This window comes from Stenella coeruleoalba, assembly GCF_951394435.1.
Source record: "Stenella coeruleoalba genome assembly, chromosome: 8".
NCBI lineage: Eukaryota > Metazoa > Chordata > Mammalia > Artiodactyla > Delphinidae > Stenella > Stenella coeruleoalba.
Genome location: NC_137154.1, coordinates 13,777,474 through 13,796,686, shown reverse-complemented (window position 1 = coordinate 13,796,686; position 19,213 = coordinate 13,777,474). Strand labels below are relative to the sequence as shown.

Sequence of the window (19,213 nt, the reverse complement as noted above, 5' to 3'; positions counted from 1 at the left end):
TTGGTCTGTGATGCGGTGCTGTTCGCTGTGTCAAACATTAGTGTTATCTTTTTTCTTTTTTTTTTTGTGGTATGCGGGCCTCTCACTGTTGTGGCCTCTCTCATTGCAGAGCACAGGCTCCGGACGCGCAGGCTCAGTGGCCATGGCTCACGGGCCCAGCCGCTCCGCGGCATGTAGGATCTTCCCGGAGCGGGGCACGAACCCGTGTCCCCTGCATCGGCAGGCAGACTCTCAACCACTGCGCCACCAGGGAAGCCCATTAGTGCTATCTTGTCATGGAAGAGATTTGAGTTGCTGGTGGGTAAGAGAATTCCCCAGGCAGCTCAAGACGGCTCCAGCTTGCTGAGACGGTGGATGCTGAAGATGACATATGGGGAGAAAAGAGAGGCCAAAGCCAGCTTCATGTCTGGCTGAGATGTCTGTGACTCACACCAAGTATGTAGGCTGGGGTTGTAGACATAAAAGCCTTGTGGGGCCACGACAAATTGGGAGCAGAGACACTGCCTCTGTAAGAGCAGATCGCTTTTGCAAGAGAAGGGGCTGGGAGTCTGGTTGGGACAAAGGTTAGTAGCTGGAGCCAGGGACAAGACAACAATGCTAAGGAAGGCTGTCTTGGAGAAACAGGGGAAGAAAGGCCTGTAACTACAGTGTTGGTAAGAGTGAAATTATAATCCAGAATTCTTTTCCAGTTTTGGGAAAGATGCCTATTAGAGTCCTCTTATGAATTTCTAAGAAAAGAGGAAGAGGTAAGATAATGTGCTTTGGGGAAAAAGAAATCGTTCAGGGAAGACTGATCCTGAGACTACGGACAGGCTGCGGGGAGGGCAGAAATGGACAGATAAAGCACCTGGGTTAACAGTAGCACAGTCATGAAAGAGGCAGGCTGTGTTCTGGAGAGGCACCAGGAGCTAGTGAAAGGGGCTCTGTGGACACTGAGTCTGAAGAGAGTGTAGCTGGCAGAATCAAGCAGTCTCCCAGCTCTAAGAGCAGCTTGACTAGGTCAGGCTGAGACAGCAGCTTCTCTTTGGAAGGGGCTCCGAAAATTCTAGGTGGAATAAAAGAGCTGTCATCAGAACCAGGTTTTCTTTCTCCTGGGCCACCGACCTAGCTCAGCTGACAAGGGCTCAATCACCAGTCACCTACCAGGCCACAAGAACTGACCCAAATACACACTTTAGGAAAAATCACCAAGGGCCCTATCAAAAGGCAACATGGACACTCCCAGCAGCCAGAGACCCTACCAGACCAGCCACACCGTGCGTGTTCTGTGATCTGCAGGCTACCCTTGGAGAAGACTCTGCACCAAGTGAAGGACAACATTAGGATGGCCTGGAGGCAGAAGTGGCATTTAGTCGGCTGGAACCCCGCAGTAGCCCACGCAGCAATCAGCCTGATCTGCATTGAAGTACAGAGTTTCACTCTCCCCACCTGGCTGGGTCTGGAAATTGATGACAGACCTGGCTGATTCCCAGGGTCTTGAGTGAAAGGATGCCTGAACAGACCTCTCTCCTCCAAAAAGCCAGAGGAAGGGGAGAAGCGGGTGTCATCAGGACTTAAGACAGAGATGCTTTGGTTCCCTGTCGCCTCCTACCCCCTACTTCAATCAAGACCAGTTAATTATCATTTTTATTCTAAACTAAGCTTTTCAATCTGCCTTCACTATTATGAGCCAGAACCCCAAGCAGAAAGGAAAACAGGCAGGACACAGACAGAGCCAGGCTGTCAGAGATCCGTAGCTTGACAAATTAGGGCTTTAACAATATTCTATTTCCAATTTTGTTTCTTAAGTTAATGTCTATGGCATTTACACAAACCTGAGACCACCTGTTGAATTTTTCAAAAAGGGTTTAGAAAAGAATCTTTGATATCTATGCTTTTGCCTGCAGGGAAACTTTACTATCACTAGGAAACCAGAGAACGAGGGAAAACAAAGAAAAAAAATACTGCCTTAGATTTAAAAACACCTAATAACTATACCAGTCTTTTGAAGATTTTTGGAATGGAGAGCTAACCTTACCATCCCCTAGGTGAAAAGGACACTTTGAGGAGTGACGCCGAGAACGAGTCAGGCTCTAGCAGAATTCGAATTTCCCATCTAGAAGACCCCACCTCAGCGGGGGTGGTGGTGGTGGTGGTGTGATGAATTGGGACATTGGGACTGACATATATACACTAATACATATAAAATGGATAACTAATAAGAACCTGCTGTATAAAAAAATAAATAAAATTCAAAAAAAAAAAAGACCCCACCTCACTGGCCAGATCCACAGGTGAATGCTGATGACTCCAGTCCTCAGCCTGGATGACCCCCTGAGTCCCCACCCCGCCAGCCCCTTGAGCCACTCACTCTGGTCGGCAGATCACCAGGTCTCCTTTGTTGGTACCATAGGCCAGGCCGAGCCCTGGCTCGGGCAGCCACCGGGCAGAATTGATGCTGACATGTCTCCGCTGGTCAGCAGGCATGGGATAAAGGACGTTGAAAACTCTCTGGGTGAGGAAAAAATAGGGAAGAAAAGAGAATGGGAGGAGAAACAGTCTGTTACCAAGAATAACAAAATCCAAGGGGAACAAAGTCCCTCCTATAGCCTAAAGCAAGTTAACCACAGGGAAGAAACGAGATGGTTGGACTGGGAATGGGATGACTCTTAACATATATCTGAGAACTTGGGGAAGCACAGGGGAGGGTGGGACCCTCTTACTTCAGGTGAGGGCTAAGGACTGTCAGGAAATACCAGGGGCATACTTGGACCCTTCTGCATGAAGCTTCACTATGCTCTCCTCACAGCCTTTAACATTTCTCACTTCATTACTTTTAAGGTAACCCCCTGGAAAGCCCCATGCAGAGCCTAGCACACCAGGAAGGACTGCCCCAAACTTTCCTCTGACCAGACCAACCAGTGAGAGCCAACCTCCACTGGTAGTCCTGTTACCATGGAAATCACAGCACTCTTCACTGCAATGGGGAACTGAAGGTGATAGGGGGGCGGGAGGGGGTGATAACATCAAAGAACATTCTTAATTCATCTAATTAAAAGCAATGTTAAAACTGCTATTGTTAAGGAAACCTAAAAGGTGCAATAAGATGTAGGAAGCAGGGCAGATGGGAATCTTGAACACACATGTATATGATTTCTTTCTAGCTTATATAAATCACCATTAAACAGATCAGTTCCATTTATCAAAGGGAGTCTCCTTTCATTAGTCTACATCTTTCCAAAGCTACTATTTTCTCAGGGGGCAGCTTAGCTTGTCTCAGGTTGGGCTGAAGGTGATATCTGGCTACTGAACTACACAATGTTCCAGAATCAACTTTAGTCAGAGACAGGGGCAGGGCAGTGGAAGAATGAAGGGCATAATTTAAGAGTTAGAAAGATCTGGGTTTGAGTCCTGGCGTCACTGCGTAACAACTTCTCTGGATCTCAGTTTAAAAAGAGACAGCACCGGACTTCCCTGGTGGCGCAGTGGTTGGGAGTCCGCCGGCCGATGCAGGGGACATAGGTTCGTGCCCCGGTCCGGGAAGATCCCACATGCCACGGAGCAGCTGGGCCCGTGAGCCATGGCCGCTGAGCCTGCGTGTCCAGAGCCTGTGCTCCGCAGCGGGAGAGGCCACAACAGTGAGAGGCCCGCGTACCGCCAAGAAAAAAAAAAAAAAAAAAAGAGACAGCACCAACACTCAAATAATAGGGGAGATTAAAAGAAATGATGTATATAAATGCCTGATGTGGTGCAAGCTCATAAATGGTAACTCTTGTTATTATTACCATGAACCTGCAAGAAAAACACGTCATCAGGCCCTATGAAAAGGACGTGAGGCTGAGAATCTATAAACTGGAGTTTTAGTCAATACAATGTTTTCTCTTTTAGCCTCTTCAGGTTTTTATAAAATAAGGATGAACTTCATCTGTCTTTACCTTTAACCCTTTACCTAAGGGTTGATGGAAGGGAAAAAAATGAGAGAACAAATGAGAATGTGATTTAGAAAGTAATATTAAAAAATGAATTTAGGTCAGTATAATAATAATTATTTTTCTGATTATCCTGATGAGAGACCCTGCTCCCCCAAAAAGGTAAATACTGAGCTAAGAGTCCACGCCATCTACAGAAATCAAGTGATAAGAAGTCCTGCATTTGGGAACTTGTTCATGTGCCTTGGGTAGCTATCTGAAAGGCCTTTACCAGGACAGCCTCTGGACTAGAGAAGACAGCGGCACGTGTGCTCGATGTAATGACACACACACAGAGAATCCTGTTATAAAAATCCCCCAGCTTTGTGGTGCTGAGAAATGTGCCTGGGCAGCTTATAGCACACTGCTGGAACAGCCCTGTTATGGTCCTGAGGTCGAATGGGTCTGTTGCAAATATGGAACTGGCTCTGGTTTGAGGCATAAGACAGACTGCCCCATGGCTGCTGCTGCCTTAAGAACCTCCTACCTCCTATGTCCTCCCCATCTTACTCAACTCCAAATTTAAGAATTAACCAGGGCTCCTTAAATCTTTGGTCTGAGGAGACTACTGAAAAAGAGCCCAATGAAGTTTATGAATTTCTAAACTAGTCATCCAGAACATGCTTGCCTGACTTTTGGATAATCCCTTCCTTACACGTACATACCTGGCAGGAGCCTGGAATGAATTCATGGATACTCCTCTCCATCGGCCTCACTACTGGCTGACTGTCCACAGAGATGGCAATGCCAGTCTTTTCCCCTTTGTACCTAATCAACACTTTTCCTTCAGGTCAGGGGATGGGTGTGGGGCCTTCATCCTTTCTCACAGAGGTTTTCACTTTTCCAGAAGATAATCCATGGTTTCTGTCCAACCTATCGGCTATATGGTTAAATATGACTTGATATACAAATCAAAAGGACAAAGTGGCTGTGATCAGACAACTGTGGCTGGGATCACTTAATCTGTTAAATTTTTCTTCTCCCAAAGGTCAGATAATGTAAGTTGGGGATACACCCAGAGTTCAGAAGGGATGTGTGTTAATTTCAGTGGGTTGGATGAGGGGAGCCTGTGGCAGTTCTAATGGGATTCACAAGAGTCTCCCCTAAAATCATAATGATTCATTATTGCAGGCAATGGGCCAGGAGGGCCAGAGAAAGTGGTCTTGCAAGAAGGGAGACAATGCAGTTAGTAAATCAAATGCTTTGAGGTTGCGCTGAGTGTTTTGACCGTGGTCTCACAAGAATAAGGACTCTTTTCTAGAAATGTTCCAGACCAGGAAAGAAGCAAACAAAGCCTCTCACATGTCACAAATTTACCTTTTATAGTCTGTTGCTGCAGAGGGATTAACAAGCAAACACTATCAATTTGCTTCTAAGTACAGGAATTTGCTCTGGGGACAAAACCATCAAGAAGCCAGTATGATGGGTGACCCAGCTTAGGTGAGACAAGGTCAGAGCAACTGGAGAGAAGTAACTAAAGGCTGAGACCCCCTAGACCTTGCTGCACAGATATTCACAACCTCCATGGCTATAGGAGTCATGGGGTATCGATTTGTCCTCCGACTCTGGCAGCTCCCCACCCTGCCCAAGTCCTTAAACAGTGTTGAAAGGGCAGCTTCCAAGAGCCCATCTCCTCCAGTGTTTGGGTATTAGGCTATATCCTGCTTTGTGGCAGGAAGCCAGAAAATGCCACGTGAAGATCAGTAGCCTCCAGAACTCCTGATAAGCACTTGCTTACTTATCACACTCTAATGTGGGGGTGAGAAGGAAGGAGATGACACAGAGGATGCAGGATGGGTAGGATCACTGATTTACAGGTTCTGAGAAGTCATCTGATCCAATGTTCCTATTTCACACATGCCTGGAATGAAAGGACCCTAGAGGAATGAGAATCTGGCCCATTTGGAAAACCACCCAGAGGTGTAGTTTCCATTCCTTTCTCTGGCCGCAGTTTAACAGCTCTGAAAGTACCTCACGGACAGGAACTACTCCTCACAATTAGCCCTAGAGACAAGACAATACTGGGCAACAAGTTCCCCAATGCTGACAGATGGCTATAGCTCTGGCTACTCCCAAACCATTTATGGTTTCAGCCATCAGTCTTTCCAACCCAGTGACTGGGTGATCTGTGAGCCTCCTCCCAGATTTCAATGGGGGCTGGCTCCATAAACCCAAAGTTCATCAGCACTGACAAGAACGAAGATCCGAGACGGTAAAGGAAGCTCTGGTCTTTATTTTAAGGCACTCCAAATATATCTCCAGTAAAACCTTCCTTAACGCTAGTCAGGTGCCCAGAAGCTCCCTGTCAGATGTTAAGGACAAAGCCGGGGACCTGCCAAAAATGCCTCCCCCTCTCTGACAAAAGTGACACCTTATGAAGCTACACCACCAAACTCCATTATACTGGAGGAGGATTATCAGGTTCTGGGGTCCCTTTGTGGGGTTGGATACAAAACCTGGCTGCTGATTCATGTTTGCAGAGGCCTGGTTTCAATCTGTCTCCAGGGCAGCTATTCCCTGGTAGATGACAAATGCTGACAGAAACCCCCCTCCCCAGGCAGGCTGCTCTCATTTCTGTCTAACATCTGTGAAGGGAATTGGGATCAATGAGCTAGAAGGAACAAATTTTTTAGAGTCAGTGCAGTCTCAGCATGTCAATAGGGAATGAGTCAGGTCACCAAGATCTTTACAGTTCTAAGGAGTGGGAGAAGGTAATTCCTCTACTTCAGGGGTCCAAGACAATCTCTTGTACCACTTGCCTCTATCCCTCAAAGTCTCTAATAGGAAGTAGGAACAAAAGAAAACAGTTCCCAGGTCAAAACTAAAAGCGTCTTGTTTCTTGTTCAAAGATAGACAGGAAAAGAACGAGAGGTAGCCAGGGGAACTCAGTGGGAAACCTTCCTCTCCATCCTTCTAAAATTTAGAGGAAAAATGTATTGCTGCCCTCAACAAGATGCTTTCTTTTCTACCACATGTTAATAAAGCTCACACCATTAGTCCAAGTAGCAAACTGCATTGCTCAGATCAGCCCAAATAAGAAGCTAAAAGAAAAAAAACTTTGCGGTTTTCTTGTTTACATTTGGGAATCTCATTATCCTTAAAAGCTGGAACCTTGCCACTGTGGCAAGAGGTCAAGTGTGGTCGGCAGATCTCCCTTGTTTTAACCAAGACAATGAAAGCTGGCTGAAGGAAGAGGACAACTGGAAACTGAGGCCAGCCAGAAGGACCATGAGAGAAGTCGCAAGCCAAACGGGCTTTGAGGAAGAAAGGACTTGTGAGGAGGAGAAATGCCTTCTGGGTCGTGATGAGAATCAAGGGAGGCTTTAAGCTTTTAGAGAGGGTTACTAGAGGAGAATTAACTCTCTGGAAAGAGGAAAAAAAATCAGTGGAAAGCAGATGCTAAGAGACAGCTGACCTTTTCATTGGAAATGGATGGCTACACTTCTTGTCACAGGCTGAGAAATGCACACATCCCAAAACAGGCAGGGGGAAGGATACTACGGTCATCCTTTTTTTCTTTTGGGTTGATTTGCTTAGATTCATCAATTACTGGAGTTTCTTCATCCCTAGGAAAATGTGATTGTTTCTCAGAACCTTTAATTTCTTTTACTGTCTCTAAGCCTTCTTTATATTCTACTTTGGAGTTTAGAACTCATAGAATGTTGATTTTAAAGTGGTTATTTAAAAACAAAAATCGGAATACCAAGTCACTTTACTTTCCAGACTCTTTGTTCAGTTGAAGCAGGAACAAATCTGCCTAGAACACTCTTGTTTAAACCAAAGCTCCCCCAGCAGAAAAGAAGCGCAAACAGCTCCTTTTCTTATCTCTTGGGAACTTGTTGCCCTCCTCTGTTCCTGATAACCTGATGCCTTGTAGTCATTTCCAGCCAATCTCCTGTGATTTGTTGAGACCTACAGACTGTGTCTTATTCACCTGTTCCCCTCAAAGAGATCCCAAGGACAGTCAGAGAACAAGAATTTTATTTTTCAATCGGCCTGATGCTTTCCAAAGTCCATCTCTGGCTATTAGGATTGAAGCACAGAGATTACTTCAGCTGAGGGATCTACTTCTGTGCTGAATCGAATACCAAGGCACTCAACGCTCCTGGAACTCCCAGAAGTTAAAATAATTGCTTCCTCCTGTGCCCACACCTCTGTGCACAGTACAAGTTCTTGAACTTCCTCAGTTTTCTAAATCTCAAAGGAAATGGCCAAATAAGTAGTTGTTCTAGATACTCAGCTCAGATAAGGGAGCCTTTCAATATATTCACACACTTTACTTGATCCATATTTTTTTGAAAGAAGAAAGCTCAGGACGGGGGTTACAATAAAATACCTTCAGCTTCTACAAATGCAGAATTTGGTTCTCCTACCAATTCTTTTTTTTTAAATAAATTTATGTATTTTATTTATTTATTTTTGGCTGTGTTGGGTCTTCGTTGCTGCGCGCGGGCTTTCTCTAGTTGCAGCGAGCGAGGGCTACTCTCCGTTGCAGTGCGCAGGCTTCTCATTGTGGAGCATGGGCTCTAGGTGCGCAGGCTTCAGTAGTTGTGGCACGTGGGCTCAGCAGTTGTGGCTCACGGGCTCTAGAGCACAGGCTCAGCAGTTGTGGCACAAGGGCTTAGTTGCTCTGCGGCATGTGGGATCTTCCCGGACCAGGGATGGAACCCGTGTCACCTGCATTGGCAGGCGGATTCTCAACCACTGCGCCACCAGGGAAGCCTCTCCCACCAATTCTTAAAAAACAAAATGTTTTGTCTTTCACTTCTGAAACAGCCACTGGGAATCTCTTCACCATTTCTCAGTGCTGTGACTGGAACCCTGAGAAACTCACTGATACTGGGCAGAACTGTGGTCATTAGCAAGACACTCTGTATTTTCATAAGAATTATATCTAATACTTATGTTTAATTACCATTTCCTGAGGCACGTGCTAGGCACACTGATGGTGCTGGTGAGTAGGGGTGTGTGTTCATGTACGTGCAGGGAATACACAGCACACAAGATTTCAAAGCGACATATTCCCAGAATGAATGCTGAGCGCCTCCTGTGTGCCAAGCACAGTGAAGGCTGGGGATATAGCAGTGAAAAGACCCATTAAGAAGCCAGGTGTCCAGCACGTATGCATCAGGAGAGCAAGGTCCAGATCCATTCTGTTCATTGTATTCCCAGACCTAGCAAAGTACCTGGCCCAGGGTAGGGGTGCAATAAAATTTTGCTGAGTGAAAATAATAAAATGCAGCATAGATTGTGCTCTACTAAAAAGCCATGGAGGAAAGAAAGCATCAAAGTCAGATGAATCTGTCATGGAAAAATTCGCCTAAATTAATGGCTTTGATTGTAGCTCTAACGTTATTTTTAATTTTTTATTTTGCCCCCTCCCTTCTCTGACAAACTGCATCAGAGACACCCCTGACTTCTCTCATACCTCCTCCCCCTTTCCTACAACATGCTGAAGAAAGGAACTTTTTGAGGATAGATGCTTTGTACCACATCTCAGAACTCAACTTTAAGATAATTGCAGCGGGAGCAGCTTTTAATCAACTGACAAGCAGCTTTAAGAAAATTAATGAGGACAAAATCTTAGGAAGGAGTAAATCATTTCTGACAACAAAGCTGTCTCTCTTTTATCCCAATCTCCCCTTGAAGAAATAGTACCCTTCAAGGATACAAAAATAAAATATCTTTATTTTTGGTTTTTGCCACTCCCAAGCCCAGACAAGATTAAGAAGCAGCTCAGTTCCCTTAGATTGCTGGAGAATACTCTGGATTGAACTAGAGTTCTAGGTCACTTTTTTTTTTTTTGGCTGCATTGGGTCTTTGTTGTTGTGCGCAGGCTTTTCTCTAGCTGCGGTGAGCAGGGGCTACTCCTCATTGCGGTGCATGGCCTTCTCATTGCGGTGGCTTTTCTTGCTGCGGAGCATGGGCTCTAGGCGCGCGGGCTTCAGTAGCTGTAGCACGCAGGCTCAGTAGTTGTGGCTCGCGGGCTCTAGAGTGCAGGCTCAGAAGTTGTAGCACGTGGGCTCAGTAGTTGTGGCTCACGGGCTCTAGAGCACAGCCTCAGTAGTTGTGGCACACGGGCTTAGCTGCTCTGCAGGATGTGGGATCTTCCCGCATCAGGGCTCGAACCCGTGTCCCCTGCATTGGCAGATGGATTCTTAACCACTGCGCCACCAGGGAAGCCCTCTAGGTCACTCTTGAAAACCAAACTTTTAGAATCTAGGAAGTACTGATGACTGGATTTGACCACAGGCTAAATTCAGGGCAAGGAGTAAGCCACAGTAAAGATTATATGTTGAAGAATGGAGATAGGACAAGCCAAAAGAGCCTATGCATGTTAGTTACATAATGCTGGTCAGTGCTGGCAGAGCTGGCTACCCATCCCGACCCAGGGTCTAAGCTACAATTTAGTTATGACTAATTTGAGTACTCTGGACACCAAGCCTTTTCTGTGGTTCATTTTAATGAACTTATAATAATAATAATCAGTCATCACTAGGCTGTTCTGTGAAGATGGCTATGAAATGGTATGAAATAAAGAAAGCCAACTAATGTTTCTTTATAACTAGGGTGACACTAAGATATCCATTAATGGGTACCACAGCGACATCTTCCATCCAAGGATAACAGTGAGTTGAATGTTGGAAAAAGGAACTCAAGAACTACACCTTCAGATGGGAAAGGTCCTGGAGAGAAAGATATTTCTTCTCACTTTTTAAGCCTAAGAATCTCTGTATTCTATAGCACGAAGGCAAACAGGAATGGGATCACGGTTAAGAGCCTCAACAAAGTCAACTGTGGGCAGGCAAGAATTTTAATTAGAATTGGGAAAAAGTCTCCACAGCATTAGTCTTTAAAGTACCATCACTAGGATGCTAGCATATCCAGAAATGCTAAGGGCAGGAGGTACTCATCAATTTCTCAACTTCCTGAAAGTATATGAAAGATCTGGTTAAAGGAGCCATAGAAATAAACCAGATGAGATTCCAGAGACAAGGTGAGAGCAAAAAAGAAAACGACAAAGCTATACTGACAGGTGAGGTCTAATTGGGATCCCCATGCAGTTGATGATTGGTTCTCAATCTTGACTCAGCATGCAGACTCAACTGGAGGGCTTGGTAAAACAAGGATGGCTGGGCCCTACCCTCAGAGCTTCTGATTCAGCAGCTCTGGGACAGGGCTGAGAAGCTGCATTTCTATTAAGTTCCCTGATGATGCTGACTTAGTCCCGGGGAATACACATTGAGAACTACTGGCCAGTTAGATATAAGTAGGTTGTAGGTCTAAAAAAAATCTGCTTCCTTTTCCAGCTGCCTAGGACCTACTGAGAATGAAGGGGATGCGTATCTTTAGAGCTGGAGCTCTAGAGGGAGAAGGTATACAAGGGGACTATCCACTACTGAAGAGCAGAACTCTCAGGGTCAAGAAGGGGTTGGGGGAGGCGGGAGAGAAAAAAGGAAGAGGGGGGAGAAGAGGGGGGAGAGAGAGGGGTGGAGGGAGGGAGGGGCAGGCTTTCTTTCCAACACCCCCTCCAAACTAACAATCTGTCTGGGTAATAGTTGCTCAACCCTTGAATACAGTTTCACCGCATAGCCACAGAGAAAAAGCTTTCAATAAAATTGACCCTTAAGTATTGATGTTTGAGGCTTGGCCTTAAAGAGCACAATGCTGTCTCATGAAGAAAGGAGAGCTAAACTGCTTTCTGTCCTAGGGCTTCTTCTCCCACCCAAGTCCCTTGTCCATCACTTCTGCCCAAACTGCCCCAGCACTGCCTCCCCACCTACACCCACACCTCGACCGCTGACGTTTGCCCCCATTCCTAGGTGAAACAGCACTTATTACAAACTGGAGGCATAGTTTGCTATATGACTATTTCTGGTTTCATTAGTAATTTTATATTTATGTTATTATGCTTTCACTTGGTTACAACCAAAGTTATTACATTGTGTAAGTTACCATAATTTTAGAAAATTAATTGCAGTTTTCTGCTACAATATTGTGCCTTGTTCCAATTAGAAAATGAAAGCAGAGAGAAAACTCAGGCAGTTTAGTGTTTTGAGAATTCAGCAAAACTTCAGCTCAGCAATCTTTAAATGTCTAACTTAAAGACCAAACAGAAATTAACAAAAAGTCCTACTGGCTCAAGTGTGAGGGAGTCAGATGGCACATAAGACCCTGAGGCAGAGATAGTAGCATATTCAGCCTGGAAGAGCCTCGAATCGACAGACGGAAGGGGGAGATAAAATATGTGCCTAGTCTTATTTTTCCTGATTTGCCAATGATACTAAAATTGGGAAGACTAAGCCTAGCCTTAGTAAGCAGAGAAGGGAAATATCTGAGGACCCTAGATCCTAGAAACAAGGATAATAATTAAACTCAACGTGGGGAAGAAAATAATTCAGCACATTGAGATATTCAAGGGAGAACCCTGTAAAGCAACAACAGCTGAGAAAAATGGGAGGTGAAGCACGGACAGCCAAAAAGCTAAGAGTTTTATAGGAGATAGAACACAAACACCACTGTGCCTGCAACAAAATTAGCAAAGGATCAAAGCATCACACATAAAACCACGATAAGAAGTAAACCTGAGACTGTATCTCTGCCTCTGCTGAAGAGGCTGAGGGCAGAAACCGAAAATGAAGAAAGCAGTCATTAAGAACAGCAGTTCTCAAACTCAAGTGCGTATCAGAATCATCTGGAAAGCTTGTTGTTTTTTTTTTTGTGTGGTACGTGGGCCTCTCACTGCTGTGGCCTCTCCCGTTGTGGAGCACAGGCTCCGGACGCGCAGGCTCACGGGCCCAGCCACTCCGCAGCATGTGGGATCTTCCCAGACTGGGGCACGAACCCGTGTCCCCTGCATCGGCAGGCAGACTCTCAACCACTGCGCCACCAGGGAAGCCCTGGAAAGCTTGTTTTACAAATACAAATACCCGGTCCCCTTCCTGCCCAATTCTTATTCTGATTTTGGTCTGAAGTGGAGTCTGTATTTTAACAAGGACCCCATGCATTCTAATGCAGGTTGTCCAAGGAGCACAGTTTGAGAAGCACTGATCCAAAGGTCTGAAGAACTGCTTAGAATAAGCATGCCAAGGCGAAGAGCAATTAGCAATTCATTTTTACAGGAGTTTTCACATGGGATTGTGTAAGAGATCATCTCTTGGGGAGAGATGGTCACTTAGTGGGAATTAAAATAAGTCGATGCTCTGGAGGATGCTCTCCTGGGAATGTCTGCTGGCCCAACAATTTCACCTCTCTGAACGTTACCACAGTGAATTCCAAGAGGTAACATCACAGAGAAGGGGGATTCTGGGTAGAAAAGCTCTAGGACAGGCCCAGTACCCACAAATTCCTTCAAGGACAGAGCTTGACATTACAGATGGAGACAGCCACCTATACTTACCTGTGCAAAGAGGGAGATGCTCTACTGTCCCATTAAACCCTCGCTCCCTGTTCTCAGACAAAAATGCACTTCTTGCCTTAAACGGTGGTACAGCACAGCTATCCAAAAAAGCTGGTGTCTTCCCTTCCACCAGTGACTGAATTCAGGGACATGTGCTGAGTGCTTTGGTGCCTTTGGACGTAAGGGGCAACCAAGACCTGGAAAACCAGAAACCTTTCTGTAGCATGGGGGTTTAAAGTCAGACTGGGTGGACACAGGGTGAGCAAAACCTTGTTGAGAAGCCCGGATCCTGCCTCTTGTGTGAGAAAAATGCTTCCCAAATGAGAGCTTTCTAGTTACTTCAGCTCCCTCTCCTAAGTGGCAGATGGGGTCTAATGAGAATCAAAAAAGCCCTGCTGGGAATGCTGAGAAGTAGCTCTTGTCCTGAGGCATGCAGCAGCTTGGCTAGGTGCCTTGAGCCCCTACACAGCAGACTTCTCCAACTGCATTCCCTGAGCTGCCGGCCCCATATGTGACAGCATCTTGGCTCCCGCCCTGGAGCTGTTTGCCTTTAGCCAGATGTTTCTGGCTACTTATAGAAAAGAGGAACCTTGCTAGGATGGAGGACTGGCAGGCTGTGCCCAAAAGTTGGGCAGGAGCCCTCGCTTCCAGAAGAGGCTGGAGATGTCCATTAGTGTTGCTGAAATCAGATCCTCTCTTAATGATTAGAAACAATTATTCCACAATTAGGTAGGAAGGGTTAGAAGAACAGCAAGGATCAAGACTCTAGGTGGTAAAAAGCAGACACCAGGTACTTTTACCATCCAAATCTGCTTAAGATAAGAATATTTAAACTAAAATTCACCTTCCATCCTCATTTATCTAGGTAAGAAAATAGGATTGATGAACTTCCCGCAAAGTCCTCTCCCAATCACTCAATGTCAAATATTTCTAGTCACATGGATTCAAGAATCAGAACTTTCCTGTCATTGTGATGTCAAGAGCAGAGAATGCCTTGTTTCTACCCTTTCAGAGGCATGGCAGGACACGATGTCACCCATCAATGGTTCTGCTAGTTACCACCTAGAAACAATAAGGATGCTTTTCTTGAGATTCTCTTTCATTTATTCAGCTTCTCCTAAATGAGAGGTTTCTTATTAGGTATTTGGAGTTCATAAAGATGAAACAGACACGATCCTACTCTCAAGGAGCTCATGGGCCAAGAGAGGAGAATGATGTGGAAATAAATAACTGCAGTTTGGTGTGATGAGTGTTAACACAGAGAGTGTGCTAGGTACAGGGGTGGCACAGGAGGGAGTGATCAATTCTGTTTAGGAAGGTTCCATAGAAGGGGAAGAGCTTGCAGGCAGTTGGGTTTCAGGGAGAAAAGGGCACTCCAGGTAAAGGTACCCTGGCAAGAGAGAGCCTTACTAATTCAGGGGGCTTGGAAAGTGGCTCAGTAGAGTTGGATAGAAGGTCCTTGTAGGAGACAGGAGGGACAAGAGGCTGGAGACACCACACCTGGCCACCCACTTTCTATTGCTTTGTATATAATGGGTCCTATCTTTAGGGTTTTTTCTTTAAAACAAATGCTTCATATTCCAGGCTGAATTCAACAAGCATCTACATGTGTGGCACTAAATGAGGGACCCCGGGGGATATGCCCGTAAGAAGCTTACACTGAACCTAATTGGGTGGATTAAACATACACACCACACTGCTAAAGAAAACACAAAACAACACATAAACAAGTACATAAAACTATAAATGGCACAGCATAAGTGCTAAGGGAATTCACAGGTTCTTAGATTGAGACCGAGCTTAAACACCATCTAATTAGACAAGTGTTCAAATGCTCAACTCCCCTTGACAAAACCCTGGCCAAATGAGCAACCATGGGATGTGCGAATAATCTCAGTCAGAAACTAGACAGGTTGAGTCCAGGAGGCCACTAACCCCAGGATGCTCAGAAGGCTTTTATGGCAATACAAGCAAGGACGGCTTCAGACAAGAAAGGGTCCTAAATAGAACATTTCTCTGCTACTGAAATGGATGGGACAGTTAAGAGCATAGCAGCTGCCCAAAGTCCTTATCCTCCATCGTGATTACAACCTCAGGAAAAGAACATTTCATAGTATACTATCTATCTCTTTTTATAGCTTGCGTCCTGAAAAATTTATTTTAAAAAGAAGCATAAATATTTCATTGGGTTCTCTGTGTATCTCCAGACTAAAGGTTTCATGTTGAGGTAAGGAAGTATTCAGTTTGGTCTTTATGCAAAGATCCTTTCAGGCCTCTGGGGACCCAGCTCATGATTTAGGGTATGAGAAAGCCCCTGCCTTTTAACAGTCCAGAGCTTCCAAAAGTGCGGCCTGCTGGTCATTACTAGGCTGGACTGGAGTCCTTCCTGCTCCTTATGGGCATGCCATCTCTGGTCCTGGCTGGGAGACCACAACCTTGTCCTGCATTACCCTGCCAGCCAGGCCTAGGAGAGCCGCCATACAGTGAAGCCACGAGCAATGCACTCACCCTCATGGAGGTCTCGCCACCATGGGCCTGTTGCAGCCTGAAGACCTGGGCCACCATGTGCTCCGTGGAGGGGTGCAGCAGGATCCTTCGTGAGGCCAAGCCCACCATTACATATCGACCCATCGGGGACAGGCTCACTGAAATGGCATTGGGACCTGAGGGCCAGAAAAACAGAGAGACATCTCCCAGAGTTCTTGTTATTACAAGGGAATAATTTTCCCTCTTAGTCTTTTCTCTTTCTCTGTAATCTTCATCTTTGTTTGGTCATCCTGGGGTTAATCTCATAGGATTGTAGTGAAGAGTACAATGAGAAGGCATGTAAAGTATTGAGTACAGTGTTTGACACATAAAAAGTACTTAATAAATGCTAATCAGTATTATCATAGAATCACATTAAAAAAATTATTATACTGTAAATACTATTTTGAAATCTACTTTTTTCACTTCATCCATTGCGAACATTTTTCACCATTAAATAGTCTTCTGTAAGAGCATTTTAAAGGCCAAATGGTATTCTGCCTTATTAATGCACCATTATTTCTTTAAGCAACTCTTCACAATTTGACATTTTTCTCTATGATAAATAACACTGCTGTGAACATCCTTCTGAATAAATCTTGCATAGTTTTCTGATTATTTCCTTAGAAGTGAAATTACTGGATCAAAGAGAACATACATTTTGGGGGCTTTTAATACACAATGCCAAACGGCCTTGCAGTGTGTGTGTGCCCACTTCCCCAAGCCATGGCCAAGAACAAAGCTCTCCCTTATTCCTGCCCATAACAACAGGAGTATGCTGGTGATGCCACTGTGGTAGGGAGGACTCTTATTCTGAGATTCTTCTGCAATGCTACCAGCCAGCACAAAGCAATCTTCCTCTGACACGTGCCCCAGTGAAGCAGGGGCAGTATGTGACCATTACTCCCACCTAAGCTATACCTCACCTAGGAATGCCCAGGCCAAGGTACCAGCATCCCTTTGTCACTAGGTTGGGCTTCCTATCCCTTACCAAATCGCTTGGTGTAGAGCATTTCGCCCAGGTTATGGGGGGCCAGAGAGTACACTGCCAGGATGCCTTCATCAGGAAAGCCCCTTTGGCTGCTAGGGATGAAAGCCGCCAGAAGCTGGCCATCTGCAGAAATGTCACAGCTGGCATCATTGTAGATCTTGCAGTTCTGCACCAGCACATTCATGGAGGCTGCATCAGACAAAGAAAGAAAAGAGGGTAAGAAAGTTTGGAGTTGATGGTATAAAAAATTCTGGGTCAAGAAATCTGGGGGCCTCTCTAAGGGCCTGAACCTGAACCCTCTCTAGAAATACTAAAGGCTGCCTTATCAAACTAAAATGTCATGGAACAAGCAACACAAGACACACAAAAGATATGTCTCTTCTACCACTTTAATAGGAAACTACAGAGAGTCAACACAACCATAACCACATGCTGAGTCTTAGCTCACACTTAGGAAACATCATTTGAGAGTTGAGCTAGGGAAAAAGTTATTAAAAATTGTTCCTGGAGAGCCACTCAACAGCTGTTATTGTCCAAAACTGAGATGAATGAAAATGTAAACCCACTGATTCCAAGAAATAGGTGATCCAGGTAAAACTTCCTTGGGGGTGAGAATCCTACTCCCCAACTCTATGTGACCTTGGAGAAGGAAATCATTTCACCAGTTTTCGTCTTATTTTCTCATTTAAGAAAACTGGAGCATTTAGGGACTTCAGTCTTCTGGACGGCTCCTTGCTAATGCTAATCCCTAATTCCACAAGAGAGGATGAAGAGAAACAAAGCCTAGCCCTGGCTGGATGGCTGGAACTATTTTCATTTCTCACTACGCTCTATCCCTCACCCATACCATAAGCCAATGACCATGGGCAGCCCCAGTCTGCACATAGCAGTTACTGAGAATTAAGCACAGTCAGCCAGGCAGCAGGCACGCTCAGCACCAGCGACGGAACGGGTGGGGTTGGAGGTGGGGTGGAGGAATGCCTGTCGGTGGGGAGAATCGTGCCACATGACAGGACTAATGAGATGTTAGCTAGCTCTGGGGCTGCGCCCGCATGATTTGTTCCGGTTTTCATTTGAATCCCTCTCTGAGGCCCATTGTGCAAATCCCTGCCGGGAGGAAGTAGCCTACCCTTGATGTGAGCCTGGAATCAGATGGCCCACACCATGGGCATGAGCAGAACAGCACAACACATCCAAAGGGATCAAGCTCCTCTGGGCTCTGTCTCATTTAGATCTACTTACATGCAAAGAGACTAATTCACTTTCTCTTATTTGAAGGAGATCACTTCAGATGTCCACTGTCAGAGGCATTATGGTTAAAACAAACAAAAAGGCAAGCTCAACTGCCCTCACCAGATTCCAGGTGATCTACTCCAGGAAGTCAAATGGCCTGACCAGGAAGGTCAAGGGCAAGTTTCCCCAGGAAATTACCTTAAGGAAAACAAAACAAAGAGCTGCTTTCCAGGGGGAACTTGAGACTTATGGGATCAGGGATTCAGAGTGATTTCTAAAACTCTATATCCATCCCCCTTTCCCTGTGTGTGTTGTTAATGAAGCCATAGAGATGACAGAGGAGATCAAAAAAGACATCAGAACACATCGATTAGGCTATTGTGCCAACTCCTGGGGGCTGACACCTACAGCACCATTACACATAAAGCTGAGGAGGGACCACAAGGATGGTTCTGTTTGCTAACTAATAAGATAATGACATCCAAATACTCATTGCTATCACCATTAGGGCTCTGTACTGCTCAACTTCCAACCCACCATCTGCTCGAGCCTGTATGGCTAGATTTATCTAGTTAGCATTGAGACTGTCTGCTCCTTACTCAGGGTCCCAAGCCTGTTGCCAAAAAGATAATCTCCTCCCCCGTCCCAGGACTGACACATGATTACAGTTGGGGATACAGAACCAAAGCAACTGCGGGAGCTTCAAGAGTGAGTCCAGGGACTTCCCTAGTGGCGCAGTGGTTAAGAATCTGCCTGCCAATGCAGGGGACACGGGTTCGAGCCCTGGTCTAGGAAGATCCCACATGCCGCGGAGCAACTAAGCCCCTGCGCCACAACTACTGAGCCTGCACTCTAGAGCCCGCGAGCCATGACTACTGAGCCTGCGCGTGCCATAACTACTGAAGCCCGCGTGCCTAGAGCCCATGCTCTGCAACAAGAGAAGCTAATGCAATGAGAAGCCTGCCTACCGCAACGAAGAGTAGCCCCGGCTCGCTGCAACTAGAGAAAGCCCGCGTGCAGCAACAAAGACCCAACACAGCCAAAAATAAAATAAATTAAAAAAAAAAAAAGTGAGTCCATCTTGGTTTTCTAACCTTTATGTTGGCACAATCCTCA

At 45.6% G+C, this 19,213-nt stretch overlaps 1 protein-coding gene across 9 annotated transcripts in view; it reads right to left on the bottom strand.

Annotated features, from left to right (window-relative positions):
• Positions 1 to 19,213, bottom strand: part of AMBRA1 (autophagy and beclin 1 regulator 1) — a 175,907-nt gene that overhangs the window by 15,009 nt on the left and 141,685 nt on the right. For all 9 annotated transcript variants that reach the window (XM_079928471.1, XM_079928478.1, XM_079928479.1 and 6 more), the window contains 3 exons: positions 16,865 to 17,053; positions 15,856 to 16,010; positions 2,351 to 2,490 (listed from right to left, as the gene is read on the bottom strand). In XM_079928471.1, the coding sequence (XP_079784597.1) occupies positions 2,351 to 2,490; positions 15,856 to 16,010; positions 16,865 to 17,053 (484 nt within the window). The remainder of the gene's footprint in view (positions 1 to 2,350; positions 2,491 to 15,855; positions 16,011 to 16,864; positions 17,054 to 19,213) is intronic.